General features: G+C 41.6%; 1 protein-coding gene across 1 annotated transcript in view; it reads right to left on the reverse strand.

Annotated features, from left to right (window-relative positions):
• Nucleotides 1–9,320, reverse strand: part of TRPM7 (transient receptor potential cation channel subfamily M member 7) — a 109,326-nt gene extending 100,006 nt beyond the window's left edge. The window contains exon 1 of the mRNA XM_040226500.1: nucleotides 9,001–9,320. Coding sequence (XP_040082434.1) covers nucleotides 9,001–9,003 — 3 coding nt within the window. The 5' untranslated portion in view covers nucleotides 9,004–9,320. The remainder of the gene's footprint in view (nucleotides 1–9,000) is intronic.
• Between the last annotated feature and the right edge of the window lie 3,418 nt (nucleotides 9,321–12,738).

Below are 12,738 nucleotides of genomic sequence, written 5' to 3' on the forward strand. Positions count from 1 at the left end.
TTAATTGTTTTCAATATAAAATTAAAAGTTTTTTAAAAACTGTTTTTGTCATTTTAGTGACTACTTTTCTAGTCTGCTCCAATAAACGGTTAGACTTTGCCAAAAATAAATAAAAAGAATCAAATTCATACCATGACTGTGTCTGTAAAGAGAGTCCAACTTCTATATTTAATCTTATTTTCTGTTGGTTTTGCTGCCCTGCTGACCTCATGGAGATTGCTACCCTGCCTGCTTACCACTACAGTATTGCTCCAATTTAAAAGATAGAAAATGTCTGGTAAATGTAAGTATGAGCAGTTGCCACTGTGTCATTCCATGGAGTCCAACATATTAAGTAACTGAAGATAAGACATTGAGTCTAAAAAGTGACCAACTTTAATTTAGCTCAAACAGCAGTAATTTATTTCTCGGGTATTCTAAATAAAGTCTAACTTAGAACAATTTATCATTTTACCATAAAGAATTTTTATTAAAATGAAAAAGGATCAAACTTATTGTTTTATGAGAAAAAGGATGATACATATGTTGGCAAAAAGTTTAGTTTCTTATACAAAGTCAAGAAATGTTATGGAGACACCTAAGATTACTAAAAAAGTCCAAATAAATACACTGACAAAAAAGACACACAGAACAATGGAATAAATCACCTGGAAACAGAAACTTGCACTTAAGAAAACTTGGTGAGTGCTAGAGAGAGCAACGGGCTTCCCTGATGGCTCAAAGGGTAAAGCATCTGCCTGCAAGTCAGGAGACTTGGGTTTGATCCCTGGGTTGGGAAGATCCCCTGGAGGAGGAAGTGGCAATCCACTCCAGTATTCTTGCCTGGTGAATCCCATGGACAGAGGAGCCTGGTAGGCTACAGTCCATGGGGTTGCAAAGAGTTGGACACGACCCAGAGATTTCAGACAGAGCAATACAAATCAGGAGACAGTATGATTATTATATGTATACATTACACTAGAATCCAAAATGAATACTAGATGGGTTAAGTCATAATGTGAAAAACCAAAACTTTACAACTTCTACCAAAAATAAAAATAAATAGCTTTATAACTTCAAGATAAGAGAAAGTTCGGGCTATAATGAAAATACTGATAACTTATTACACTAAAAACCAATATACATCAACAATCTAAAAATAAGTAAATAGTCCACCATTAACAAAATAAAAACTTAAAAAGTTAGAGACTGGAGAAGATATTTGTAGCTCATAAAACAAAAAACAAACAACAAAAAATACTGTCCAGACTACACAGAGAACTTCTATGAGTAAATAAAGAAAAATATAATTCATTAGAAAACTGAGCAAAGGGAATTTACCAGAAGGAAAGAAACCATAGCCAGAAACTTTTAACCTGAAATGACACACAACATTATTCATGGCCAGGGACATGCAAATTAGAACAATGAGGAACTACTTTACATTCATGGGTCGGGCAAAATAGAAGAACCTAAGCAATTAAATGTTGGCAAAGATGTTGGAAAAAAGAAAGGGAATTTTTACCCAGTTCTAGAGGGAGTGGAAACTGCACAACTACTTTAGTCAACACTCCAGTAATACCTACAAAGTTGAAGATGCACCTACCCCGTGACCCAACAATTCTATTTATATACTTCCTAGAAAAATTCTCATGATACACAAGAATATTACATCATTAATAAAAAACTGGAAACAACCTAAATGCCCAATAACTGTAAAATGGATAACATACAGTATATTCCTACAATGGAATAATATATAGCAGCTCAAAGGGATAAACTAAACCTTACATGTATCAACACGACAATCTCCAAAACCTAATTTCATTAAAATGAAAAAAACAAAAAAAAAACAAAAAAAAAACAAACCCAATAAGCTATAAGGATATATTGTGCAGCACAGGGACTATATCCTGTATTTTATAATAACTTTAAATGGAGTATAATGTATAAAAATATTCAATCACTGTTGTACACCTGAAACTAGTACAATATTTTAAATCATCTACAGCACCCCACTCCAGTACTCTTGCCTGGAAAATCCCATGGACGGAGGAGCCTGGTAGGTGGCAGTCCATGGGGTCGCTAAGAGTGGGACACGACTGAGCAACTTCACTTTCACTTTTCACTTTCATGCATTGGAGAAGGAAATGGCAACCCACTCCAGTGTTCTTGCCTGGAGAATCTCAGGGATGGCGGAGCCTGGTGGGCTGCCGTCTATGGGGTCGCACAGAGTCGGACACGACTGAAGCAACTTAGCAGCATACTTCAATAAAAAACCAACATCCATAAAAAGATGTACAAAATTCTATATATACCAAACTTAGGAACACCAAAGGACCAGAACATAGTATATATACTCTATGTAGCAACACTATAAAAACATCCAAAGGCATACTCCAGTATGCTTGCCTGAAGAATTCCATGGACAGAGGAGCCTGGTGGGCGACAGCCCATGAGGTCACAGAGTCAGGCACAACTTTAACACTTTCACTTTTTCAAAGCACTTAGAACAATGACAGCTAAATGCTAATATTAGTCCCTTAGCAGTGTCCGACTCTTTGTGACACCATGGACTGTAGCCCACCAAGCATCTCTGTCCATGGGATTCTCTAGCCAAGAATACTGGAGTGGGTTGCCATTTCCTTCTCCAAAATGCTAATATGCTAATACATGTTAGCTAATATTGTGAAAATTTGTCTAAAGCCTATCACACAGGTTTTTTAGTCAGGAGTACCTTCTGGGTAAAGTATCTTCCAGGTACTGAAAATGTGAAAGAAAGTGAAAGTGGCTCAGTCATGTCCAACTCCTTGTGATCCCATGGACTATACAGTCCATGGAAAATTCCATGCCAGAATACTGGAGTGGGTAGCCTTTCCCTTCTCCAAGGGATCTTCCCAACCCAGGGATCAATCCTAGGTCTCCCACATTGCAGGCAGATTCTTTACCAGCTAAGCCACAAGGGAAGTCCAAGAATACTGGAGTGGATAGCCTATCTCTTTTTCAGAGGATCTTTCCAACCCAGGAATCAAACCAGGGTCTCCTGCATTACAGGCAGATTCTTTACTAAAGGAAGTCCTTCCAAGTATTGGGTATGGTAAAATACTCAAAAGCAAGGAAGACCTGGTTCACATACTAAAGGGTAATTTACAGTCCTGTTTTTCTATTCTAGTGAATGTTTCTCCAGTCTCCTCCTTGCAGTAGCAGTCTGCTTCCCAGATAACTTCTATCATTTCTAGTGTGCTACCAAACTGTCAGAGGAAAGTAGGTAAGTAAGCTTACTAAATTTCACTTTGCACATACTTTTCAACCAGTGAACTCTGGGCTCAAGGTTGCCATATTTCTGATAATGGCTTGGCTCAAAATCTTTTTTTCCCTTCTATGAGGAGTTGGGCTTCCAAAGGTTGAAGTTACCAAAAGTGTGGTAGCTGGGATAGTTGAGGTGTTACGAACATGTTTTCATGACGCAAGGAAGGACAAACAGTTTAATCCAAGTACTGCTCCTGGAGTCAAGTAGAAAAAAGATGTATCATCTGCCTTTCGCAGACACAGTAACAGTGATGCTCGTAAGAGTGTGACTTGGCAAAAAATGCTTCAGTGAATAGGCATGTCTATCAGTTTCAAAGAACTGCTTACCTCCATATCTAAAATTTATTTAACAGGGTTCTAAAACCTTTAAATGGTCAGGAAACTAAATACATGTTCCCCCAAAAGATTCAGAATAATTTTCTAAATCCAAGGTAAACCAAACCAAAGGGTGAACAAAATATCTAAATGTATGAACTTAAACCAAATTAAACCAATTGTTTTTATAAACTAGAAGAGGTCCAATTCTCCAAGTCACAATTTTTACTAATATTCAAACTAATCTAATAATTTGCAAAGTACACTATAAAAGTGACACACATCTAAGTTTTTTTTTTAAATATTAACTCACATAAATGACTCAGTTCAAATTCCCACAGATAGCCAAAAGTTGCTCATATTCTAAACAAATCTCAACCACTCTGAAGTTTGTCTCCAGGCATCAAAGTTAAAACAAGCATTTAAAAAGCTGTTACCCACCCCCCAAAAAACTGTACAATTTAATCACATGCTGAAAGGCTCCCCCCATCACCCCTGCCAAAAAGGAGAAAGAGAAATACAGAATGAAATAACTAAGCAATGGCAATAATCATCAACTGCTACTATTATGTGAACATATGATGGGAAACTTCATGATTAAAAGATCAGGCAGCTGACAACAGCAACCCACTAGATAATCTTTAACACCCAAAAGAGAAAAACCGCCACAGTATGTGCCTATTAATATAATTCAATACAAAGTATTTCACTACCTGTTAAGTAGTCTTACCAAAATTCAAACAAGAATCTAAGAGTTTTAAGATCAACCACGAGTTCACAGGAAATACAGAAGAGAAAGGAACATGCTACATGATGCCACACGGATATATGCAACAAAATCCCAACTGTGAGAAATTCTGCAGGGCAAGGAAATGCACTTTTCCACCCCCATTAAATGGTAAATCACAAGACTGGAAAAAAAGCAGTTGGCAGGGGGATACAGAGACTGACAATTATTTATCAAATCAAATGCTATGTAGACTTCTTTGGACCCTGATTCAAACAAATCAATTGGGAAAAGAAATAAGAATTAAGGCAATATGCTGAATATTTAATGATATTAAGAATTATTAATTTTGAGTGTGCTAATAGTACTGTAAGAGATTCCTAGGAAGTGCAGTGGTAAAGAACCCGCCTGCCAACACAGGAGACACAAGAGACTCAGGTTTGATCCCTGGATTGGGAAGATCCCTGCAGATAGGAAACGGCAACCCACTCCAGTATTCTTGCCTGCAAAAACCCATGGACCAGGAGCCTAATGGATACAGTCCATGGGGAAGCTAAGAATCAAACACGACTGAGCACAACAGTACTGTGGATTTACAGATATACATAATGAAGTATTTAGAGACCGAACATGTCTGCGATTTGTTTTTAAATTATCCAGTTGATGGAGAATGAGAGAGTTAATAGAAGAAACAATATTCACATGTTTCAACTGTTGAAACGGGTCATGGGTATATGGTGATTCATTTTACTATTATACCTTTATATGTTTCAAATTTCCCACATCAGAATGTTAAAGAAAGAGAATGTCAGAGCACTGTATCAAAAATATCTATGACTGGCAAAACTCTCAAAATTAAATCTTAAGAGGTTTTTGCATCAATAGATCTTCATTTAAAAATCAAAATTGAAAATACACATTTTAAGTACTGCCTTTAAACATTACATTGTGCACGTATTAAAGTAATGACTTCAGCTATTTCATGTTTTCATTTTATGTCTGGTTCTTACTACTGACATGTGCCGACACATACACAAACACCCTTCCCCGAAGGAACCAAGTTCTGAATATTCTAACTCCTACTAAACACCTCAGTTGGTTCCTTCTTTCCATCTTCTTTATTTCAAGTCCTAAATATTTTGCTCAGAGTCTTGCTAAAGACTTCTTATGATCTCAGTTTTTAGTTTAAACACACAGCAATTCACCTTCCATACTGTTCCTTCAATGGATCCTTAATCTCCAAAATAAAATCAAGACCTCTCTTCCTGACATACATTGCCCTCAGAAAACTGATCCCTGCCTATCTTCATAACACTCGCACTAGTAGACTGTACCATCTCATACTCTACTCATTCTAAACTAGGTACAGTGCTTATATAATAGATCTCAGATGAACTATGGATGCTTCTTCTCTTCTAAAGCTCAGTTCCCTTAAACTAAAACCACCAATTCTATATCTCTTCTACTTCCAGGTTAATTAATTACTATTGCCTCTTCTCAGGTGGCCCTACTGGTAAAGAACCTGTCAGCCAATGCAGATGTATGAGACACTGGTTTGATCGCTGGGTAAAGAAGATCCCCTGGATGAGGGCATGGCAACCCACTCCAGTATTCTTGCCTGGAGAATCCCATGGAAAGAGGAGTCTGGCAGGTTTTACAAAAAGTTGGACACAACTGAAGCAACTTAGCACACACGGTACAAGACTCACCTTTAATGTCAGCTCCTTTGCAAGCCTACCCAGACTTTCTTTTCTGTCTGATTACCCTATACTTTCACAGTAATCTACGCAATAACCAAACCAGTCAATTCTAAGGGAAATCAGTCCTGAATATTCATTGGAAGGACTTATGCTGAAGCTGAACCTCGAATACTTTGGCCTCCTAATGCGAAGAACTGACTCACTGGAAAAGACCCTGATGCTGGGAAAGACTGAAGGCAGGAGGAGAAAGGGAGGACAGGATGAGATGGTTGGATGGCATCACCGACTCAATGGACATGCGTTTGAGCACGCGCTAGGAGTTGGTGATGGACAAGGAAGCCTGGTCAGACATGGTTGAGCGACTGAACTGAACTCTTGCTTTTTTGCATATCTATACTGCCCTTCAAGACAGAGTATCATAGAATCTGCAACACAGTAGACACTTAAGTATTTGTTTTGTGAAGTAATGTAGGCATCTTCCTTTGACAACAGACAGGTAGTCAGTTCTTATATAAATAACCAGAACGTAAGTGGTTTGAAAGTAGGAAACTTGTCTATCACATCTCTGCCACTCCAGTGCTAGTGCGTGCTGTGTGCTAAGTCATTTCAAGTCATGTCCAACTCTGTACTTAGAATATAGTAAATATTAAGTGTTAACCAAATGAATAAAACAAATACTTCTATTAGCCATAGTTTTTAATTCTGTAAGAAATTTTATTCCATGCCAGTTTAACTTGTATTTCTTGGTATTTTTTTGTTTTGTGGTCATTTGGCTGATTAGTTTCAAAGCAGTGCAGAACATTCTTGTACACTTTCTCTTAGTGTCAAAGAAGAAAATGACTACCAGAAACAGAAGTCTTAAACAGATTTTGCAGTAGGAATTATAACCACAACATACTTAGGGAAACTTTCAGGTCACAATGTTGACTTTAAAGTTCAGGAGGATCAACAAATTACCATTATTGGAGAACCTCAGTCTTAGGTTATCCTAAGGTTTCACTATAATTGGAAATTGTAGGCAAAATCACAGGACTCAACAGCAGTCAGAACCCAAGAAACATAAAAAATAAAACCAGATTCTTCTTGTCAAATTTTAAAGTGAGAATTTCTCCCTGTAGAAACAATAATGTTGTATACAAACATGCTGTCTGGGAGAGTGCATTTGCTATATACACATGTATAAAAGGACAAAGTGGAAACACAGCAAACACAAGAAAAACTCAGACCACATCTTAAATTTTGAAAGCTGCATTTCAACGTACGTAAACAGCAAGACATTAAGAGGCTGGACTTAAGAACACCACCTGAGGTAAGACTAAGAAATTGACTTTTACTAGAAAGTCACTAGAAATAAAGTCATCTGGTTGCTTTAACAAAACAGTAGGAAGCGATGGTTTTGAAGATGATGAATCACCTTCATTTCCATTTTCTAATGTATCTAAATTTTTTCTAAATACTTAAATGGTATGTTCAATGTATGCCATTTACCATCTAAGAAAATGAGAAACATCATTGAAGAGTCAGTATCAATGCTTTGCTGTTTTTTTTTTTAATAAAAACCACTTTGATTGAACCCCACCACCACCAAAAAAAAAAAAAAGCTTCCCTTAAAATCCACTTAACAAATAAATGTTAAAGTTTAGTGTTGGTAGATGAACTTAAATCCTTCTTTTTAAAAATTATGAAAAAAGGTAAAATGACATTTCTATTGACTTTACATTTACCCAAAAAGGTGGAAAATAATGGAAAGATGTACTATTTAGTCAAAGTATAACTATATTCGTGGTTTCAGTTTTGTATGGCATTTGAATTAGTTTCTAGAGAGAAGTATACCTGCCAGACTCCAGCAGAGGGAGAGTTGTTCGCCTGACGCCTATCTAGTTCAAGTACTGACCAGGAACACCTACCCGCTCATTCAAGTCCCTGATCCAAATGACTTTTTTTGTAAGAAATTTTCTAATTTATTCCTGGCCTTAACAAAAACTTCTACCAAAAAGCTGCAATGCGCCGCATCCCTCTCTGCACCTTTGGTTTAGAACACGACCAACCCTCCTCTACCGCAACGAAGGAGGTAGACACAAACCCAGACAACGCATCGCCTCGCGTACCTACAGCAGCGCCCCAATAAAACCCTTATTGTTTTATTCGGTCAGTCGTGTCGCACTCTTTGCGATCCTATAAACTGTAGCCCCCCAAGCTCCTCTGTCCATGGGATTTCCCAGGCAAGACTACTTGAGTGGGTTGCCATTTCCTCCTCCAGGGGATCTTCCCGACCCCAAGGATCGAACCTGCGTCTCCTGCGTTGGCAAGCGGATTCTTTACCACTGAGCCACCTGGGAAGCCCAATGAAAGCCCTTAATTATTGCTAAAGAAAATTCCAAATCAGAGCTAGCGTCAATATCATCAAATCCCTCCTCTTTGGCTCTAAAAGAAAATGTACCTGTGGAGTACACGTTGCGCAGCAAACAAGGCACAGTTCCAAACCCGTATCCTCTATCCCTTTTTTGTTCCCTTCTCAGCCCTCCCTCCCCTTCCTTGCGGAACTTGAGCAGAGCATTTGGCTCCCTTATCAGCCAGCAACAAGCGCCAGGAGGAACGCGCTCCCGGGAGATGCGGAGCTTGGCGGCAGAGCGCTGCGTCTGGCGCGCTGCGGCCGCTCAGCTCCGCCAGGTCCTCCCCAGCTCGCGCCTCTGCCTCCTCGAGGGGCCTTACCCGGAGCCCGGGCTCCGCTCAGGGGATTCCCGCGACAAGCTGTGGCGCCAGATTTGCTACCTGCTTCCTGCCCCTCACCCGCTAAAAGAACCGCACTCCCGTCCCGTCAGGGCAAGTCCGGAAGCCTCAACGCAAAATCCGAGATCTTTCGCCCCAGGAAGAGCGGCTCGGCTCACACACTTGCCAGCCGAGTCCTCCTGCTTCCCTGATCGCAACCCCCAGGCCATTCCCCCACCGGGGCCTGAGTGGGTCCAGTACCATTCTCCTCACGGGGCGGACTCCGGAAGGGCAGCAACTCCACCTCCTCCTCCTCCGCGGCCTGTAGCCATCTATCGGGAAGCGTCTCCGGAGGCGGCAGCAGAGGCCGCCGGACAAGGACAGCCCAGGGAAACCTTCTCAGAACTAACTCAGCTCCGGCGCTAGCAGCAGAAACCGAGTCTTTCATAATTGTGCGACCAACTCCTCCGGGTGACTGGCCACAGGGACGCGCCCGCGCCCGCCTCCGCCGGCGACGGGGCTGGAGACAGACCACGTGAGGGGCGCGTCGAGTGCGTCGCCGCCCGCCGGGCGGGTCACGTGGAGGGCGCGCGCTCCCTCGTTTCCAGGCCGAGTCTCAGCGCGCCGCGCGCGCACGCGCCGGGCACGAGCGCCCTACCCCCACCGCCCCGTGTTCGCCGAGTTGGGTAGGTTTTCCCCAGGTTTGCGTGGGCTACGTAGGCCGGACTTGCACAAACGTCTGTCTCAGCTTGGGGAGTGGAACTTAAGGGAGCGATAGCTGAGGGTTAAGGTTCCATACCTCTGGGACCCTGCCGGGAGTTGCGACGTGGTCTCATCTCTGCTTACTCGGCCTGGCCTCTGTCTGCATTCTGAGCAGCTTTCCCTAGCCCTTTGGCTGTGCCTCAGCGAGGGTGGAGGCCTTAGAAGTTACTCTCTCCTCGTCCAAAGTGCAAAACTGTCTTACCCCAAATCATGTTCTTCCTCTAGCTTCCTCTGTTTCTGCCAGCAAAAATTCTTCTGTCTTTAATTGTGGGCACTAGCCTTTCCTTCCTCAGAAAGCACCCACAGGCCCGCATACACCACACACCTAAACCAGAGAGTGCAGGTTTTCTGTCTTTCTTTTGCTCTCGGTAAAGCCTCTGTCTACAATGTGGGAGATCTGGGTTCGATCCCTGGGTCGGGAAGATTCCCTGGAGAAGGAAATGGCAACCCACTCCAGTACTCTTGCCTAGAAAATCCCATGGACGGAGGAGCCTGGTGTCCATGGGGTCGCAGAGTCGGACACGACTGAGCGACTTCACCTTCACCTTTGCTCTTGCACCAGCCCAGGTTTGACAGTTAGGGATAATTTATTAAATGTTGCTTTTCATACACCAGAAAAGCATCAGGAGTGCCTCTGTCTGATCCTGTGTGATGTGATTCTTTGTTAAATCTTTTAAAAACTGCTTTCTTGAGGAATAATTGACCTATAGCGACCTATGCGTAGTAAAATATACAATTTGACGAGTGTTAACATATTGATATATCCAGGAAATCATCACACTGAAGACTGTGAACGTATTCATTACCCCCAAATTTTCTTCCACTCTTTTTAATTCCTCTATCTTGTCCCTCCCCATCACCGCCTCTTAAGTGAAAGGCAGTCAGTCAGTCGTGTGTTTGCGACCCCGTGAACTATACAGTCCGTGGAATTCTCCAGGCCATAATACTGGAATGGGTAGCCTTTCCCTTTCTGCAGGGGATCTTCCCAAACCAGGAATGGAACCGGGGTCTCCTGCATTGCAGGCCGATTCTTTACCACCTTAGCCACTGGGGAAGCCCTCTTAACAACTACTAAGGTGCTTTCAGTCACTATAGATCAGTTTGCACATTCTAGTGCTCAGTCACTAAATCGTGTCCGACTATTTGTGAGCCCATGGAGGACAGTAGCCCACCAGGCTCTTTTTTCCATGGGATTCTCCAGGCAATAATGCTGAAGTGGGTTGCCATGCCCTTGTCCAGGGGATCTTCCTCACCCAGGGATCGAACCTTGCATCTTTTGTATCTCTGGTGTTAGCATGCAGGTTCTTTACCACTTGGGCTTCCCTTGGGGCTCAGCTGGTAAAAAATCCGCCTGTAATACGGGAGACCAGGGTTTGATCCCTGGGTTTGGAAGATTCCCTGGAGAAGGGAAAGCCTACACACTCCAGTATTCTGGCCTGGAGTATTCCATGGATTGTATAGTCCATTGGGTCTCAAAGAGCTGGGCACAACTGAGCGACTTTCTTCTTTACCGGTAGCGCCACCTGGGAAGCCCTTCTCCAGCATAAAGTTTTATGTAATGAAATTATACCCTATGTACTTTTGAGGGACAAGGGGAATCTGGCTTCTTTCAGCCAGCATAGCTATAACTTTCTATTCACTGAAGTAGAATATTCTTTTCTTAAATATTTTTTAAAATGTATTTATTTCTTTGACTGTACCAGGTCTTAGTTGCGGCGTGTGGAAACTTACGTTGCAGTATGCAGGATCTGTAGTTGCGGCATGTGAACTGGTAGTTGCAGCACATGAGATATAGTTCCCCAAAGAAGACTGGAATTGGGCACCCCTGCATTGGGACCTTGGAGTCTTAGCCACTGGACCACCAGGGAAGTCCCTGAAGTAGGCACTTCTCTTCAAAAATTGATCCACCCATTGTTTTTCCTAACAGGCTTTCGCTGTACTTGTGAACAAGCTTTAAGTACAAATGTAGCCTGGAGATATTTCAAGTTCCATTCCAGATCGCTGCAATAAAGTGAATATTGCAATAATCTGTGTCATACAGTTTTTTTGGTATCCAGAGCATATAAAAGATGTATTTACCCTATACTATGATCTATTAAGTATACAGTAGCATTATGTCTTTAAAAAGCACATACTTTAAAAAAACTTTATTCCTTAAAAAATATTAAGCATCTGACAATCTGACAACACAGTGTTGCCACAAACCTTCAGTTTGTTTAAAAAAAAAAAGTATTTTTAAAGTGCAGTAAAACAAGGTATGCCTTATCATGTAGAAAAAGAAAATACAAAGTGTTAGTAGCTCAGTTCTATCTGACTCTTTGTGACCCCATGGTCTGTCCATGGGATTCTCTAGGCAAGAATATTGGAGTGGTTGCCGTTCCCTTCTCCAGGGGATCTTTCTGACCCAGGGACCAAATCGAAGTCTCCTGTATTGCAGGCAGATTCTTAACCATCTGAGATACCTTCTTGTGTGGGACCAAAGTTAAAAAAATGTTTTAAAACGTGTCATATCCTTGCTACTAGATTGTCAGCCTCTTGGGGAAGAGATCTAAATGTTTATCATCTAGATCTCAGCAGGGCCTATACACTTCCTGCCTTTGGGGAGTTTATAATCTGAAAAGTGGAAGCAAAGCAGAAGATAAAAAGAATGTTTTGTTCTCCGTGGTCTTTGTGTCTCTGGCCTTTTTGTACACCAAAGTCCTCTTGCTTGGCGGGTGTAGAAAGTTTGTCTAAGACTGTGCTCCCAGTGCAGGGGGCCCAGGTTCAATCCTGGTCAGGGAGCTAGATCCCACATGCTGACCATGCCATCACTAAAGATCCTGAGTGCCACAATGAAGATCAAAGACCCTGCATACCACAACTAAGACCTGGCCCAGCCAAATAAATGAAAAGAATTTTTTTAGAAAAGGAAACAAGAATAGCCCCATGATACTTGATCTCCAAAACTTTTTGGTAAATTGGAACATTTAGTCTAGAGTTAGAAATTTTGCCTTCCATATGAGTAAACAACGAATATTGCCCATGATCAAGCCGTCAGCCACTACCACCTTGTGCTCTGAGGGGAATTCAAGATAGAGAAAGACAGGTACTGGCTCCAGGTAGTTAAGATGAAGATCACAGGAATTACTTCAATGAGCCCAAACTCTGCATCTTCCCATACATAGGATCAGAAAAAGTTCATTAAATGCTCTCTTCTCACTTCTTTCTCGTAGAGTCTCTTTCCATTTTGGTCAATGG

This window comes from Oryx dammah, unplaced genomic scaffold (assembly GCF_014754425.2).
Source record: "Oryx dammah isolate SB20612 unplaced genomic scaffold, SCBI_Odam_1.1 HiC_scaffold_26, whole genome shotgun sequence".
Taxonomy (NCBI): domain Eukaryota; kingdom Metazoa; phylum Chordata; class Mammalia; order Artiodactyla; family Bovidae; genus Oryx; species Oryx dammah.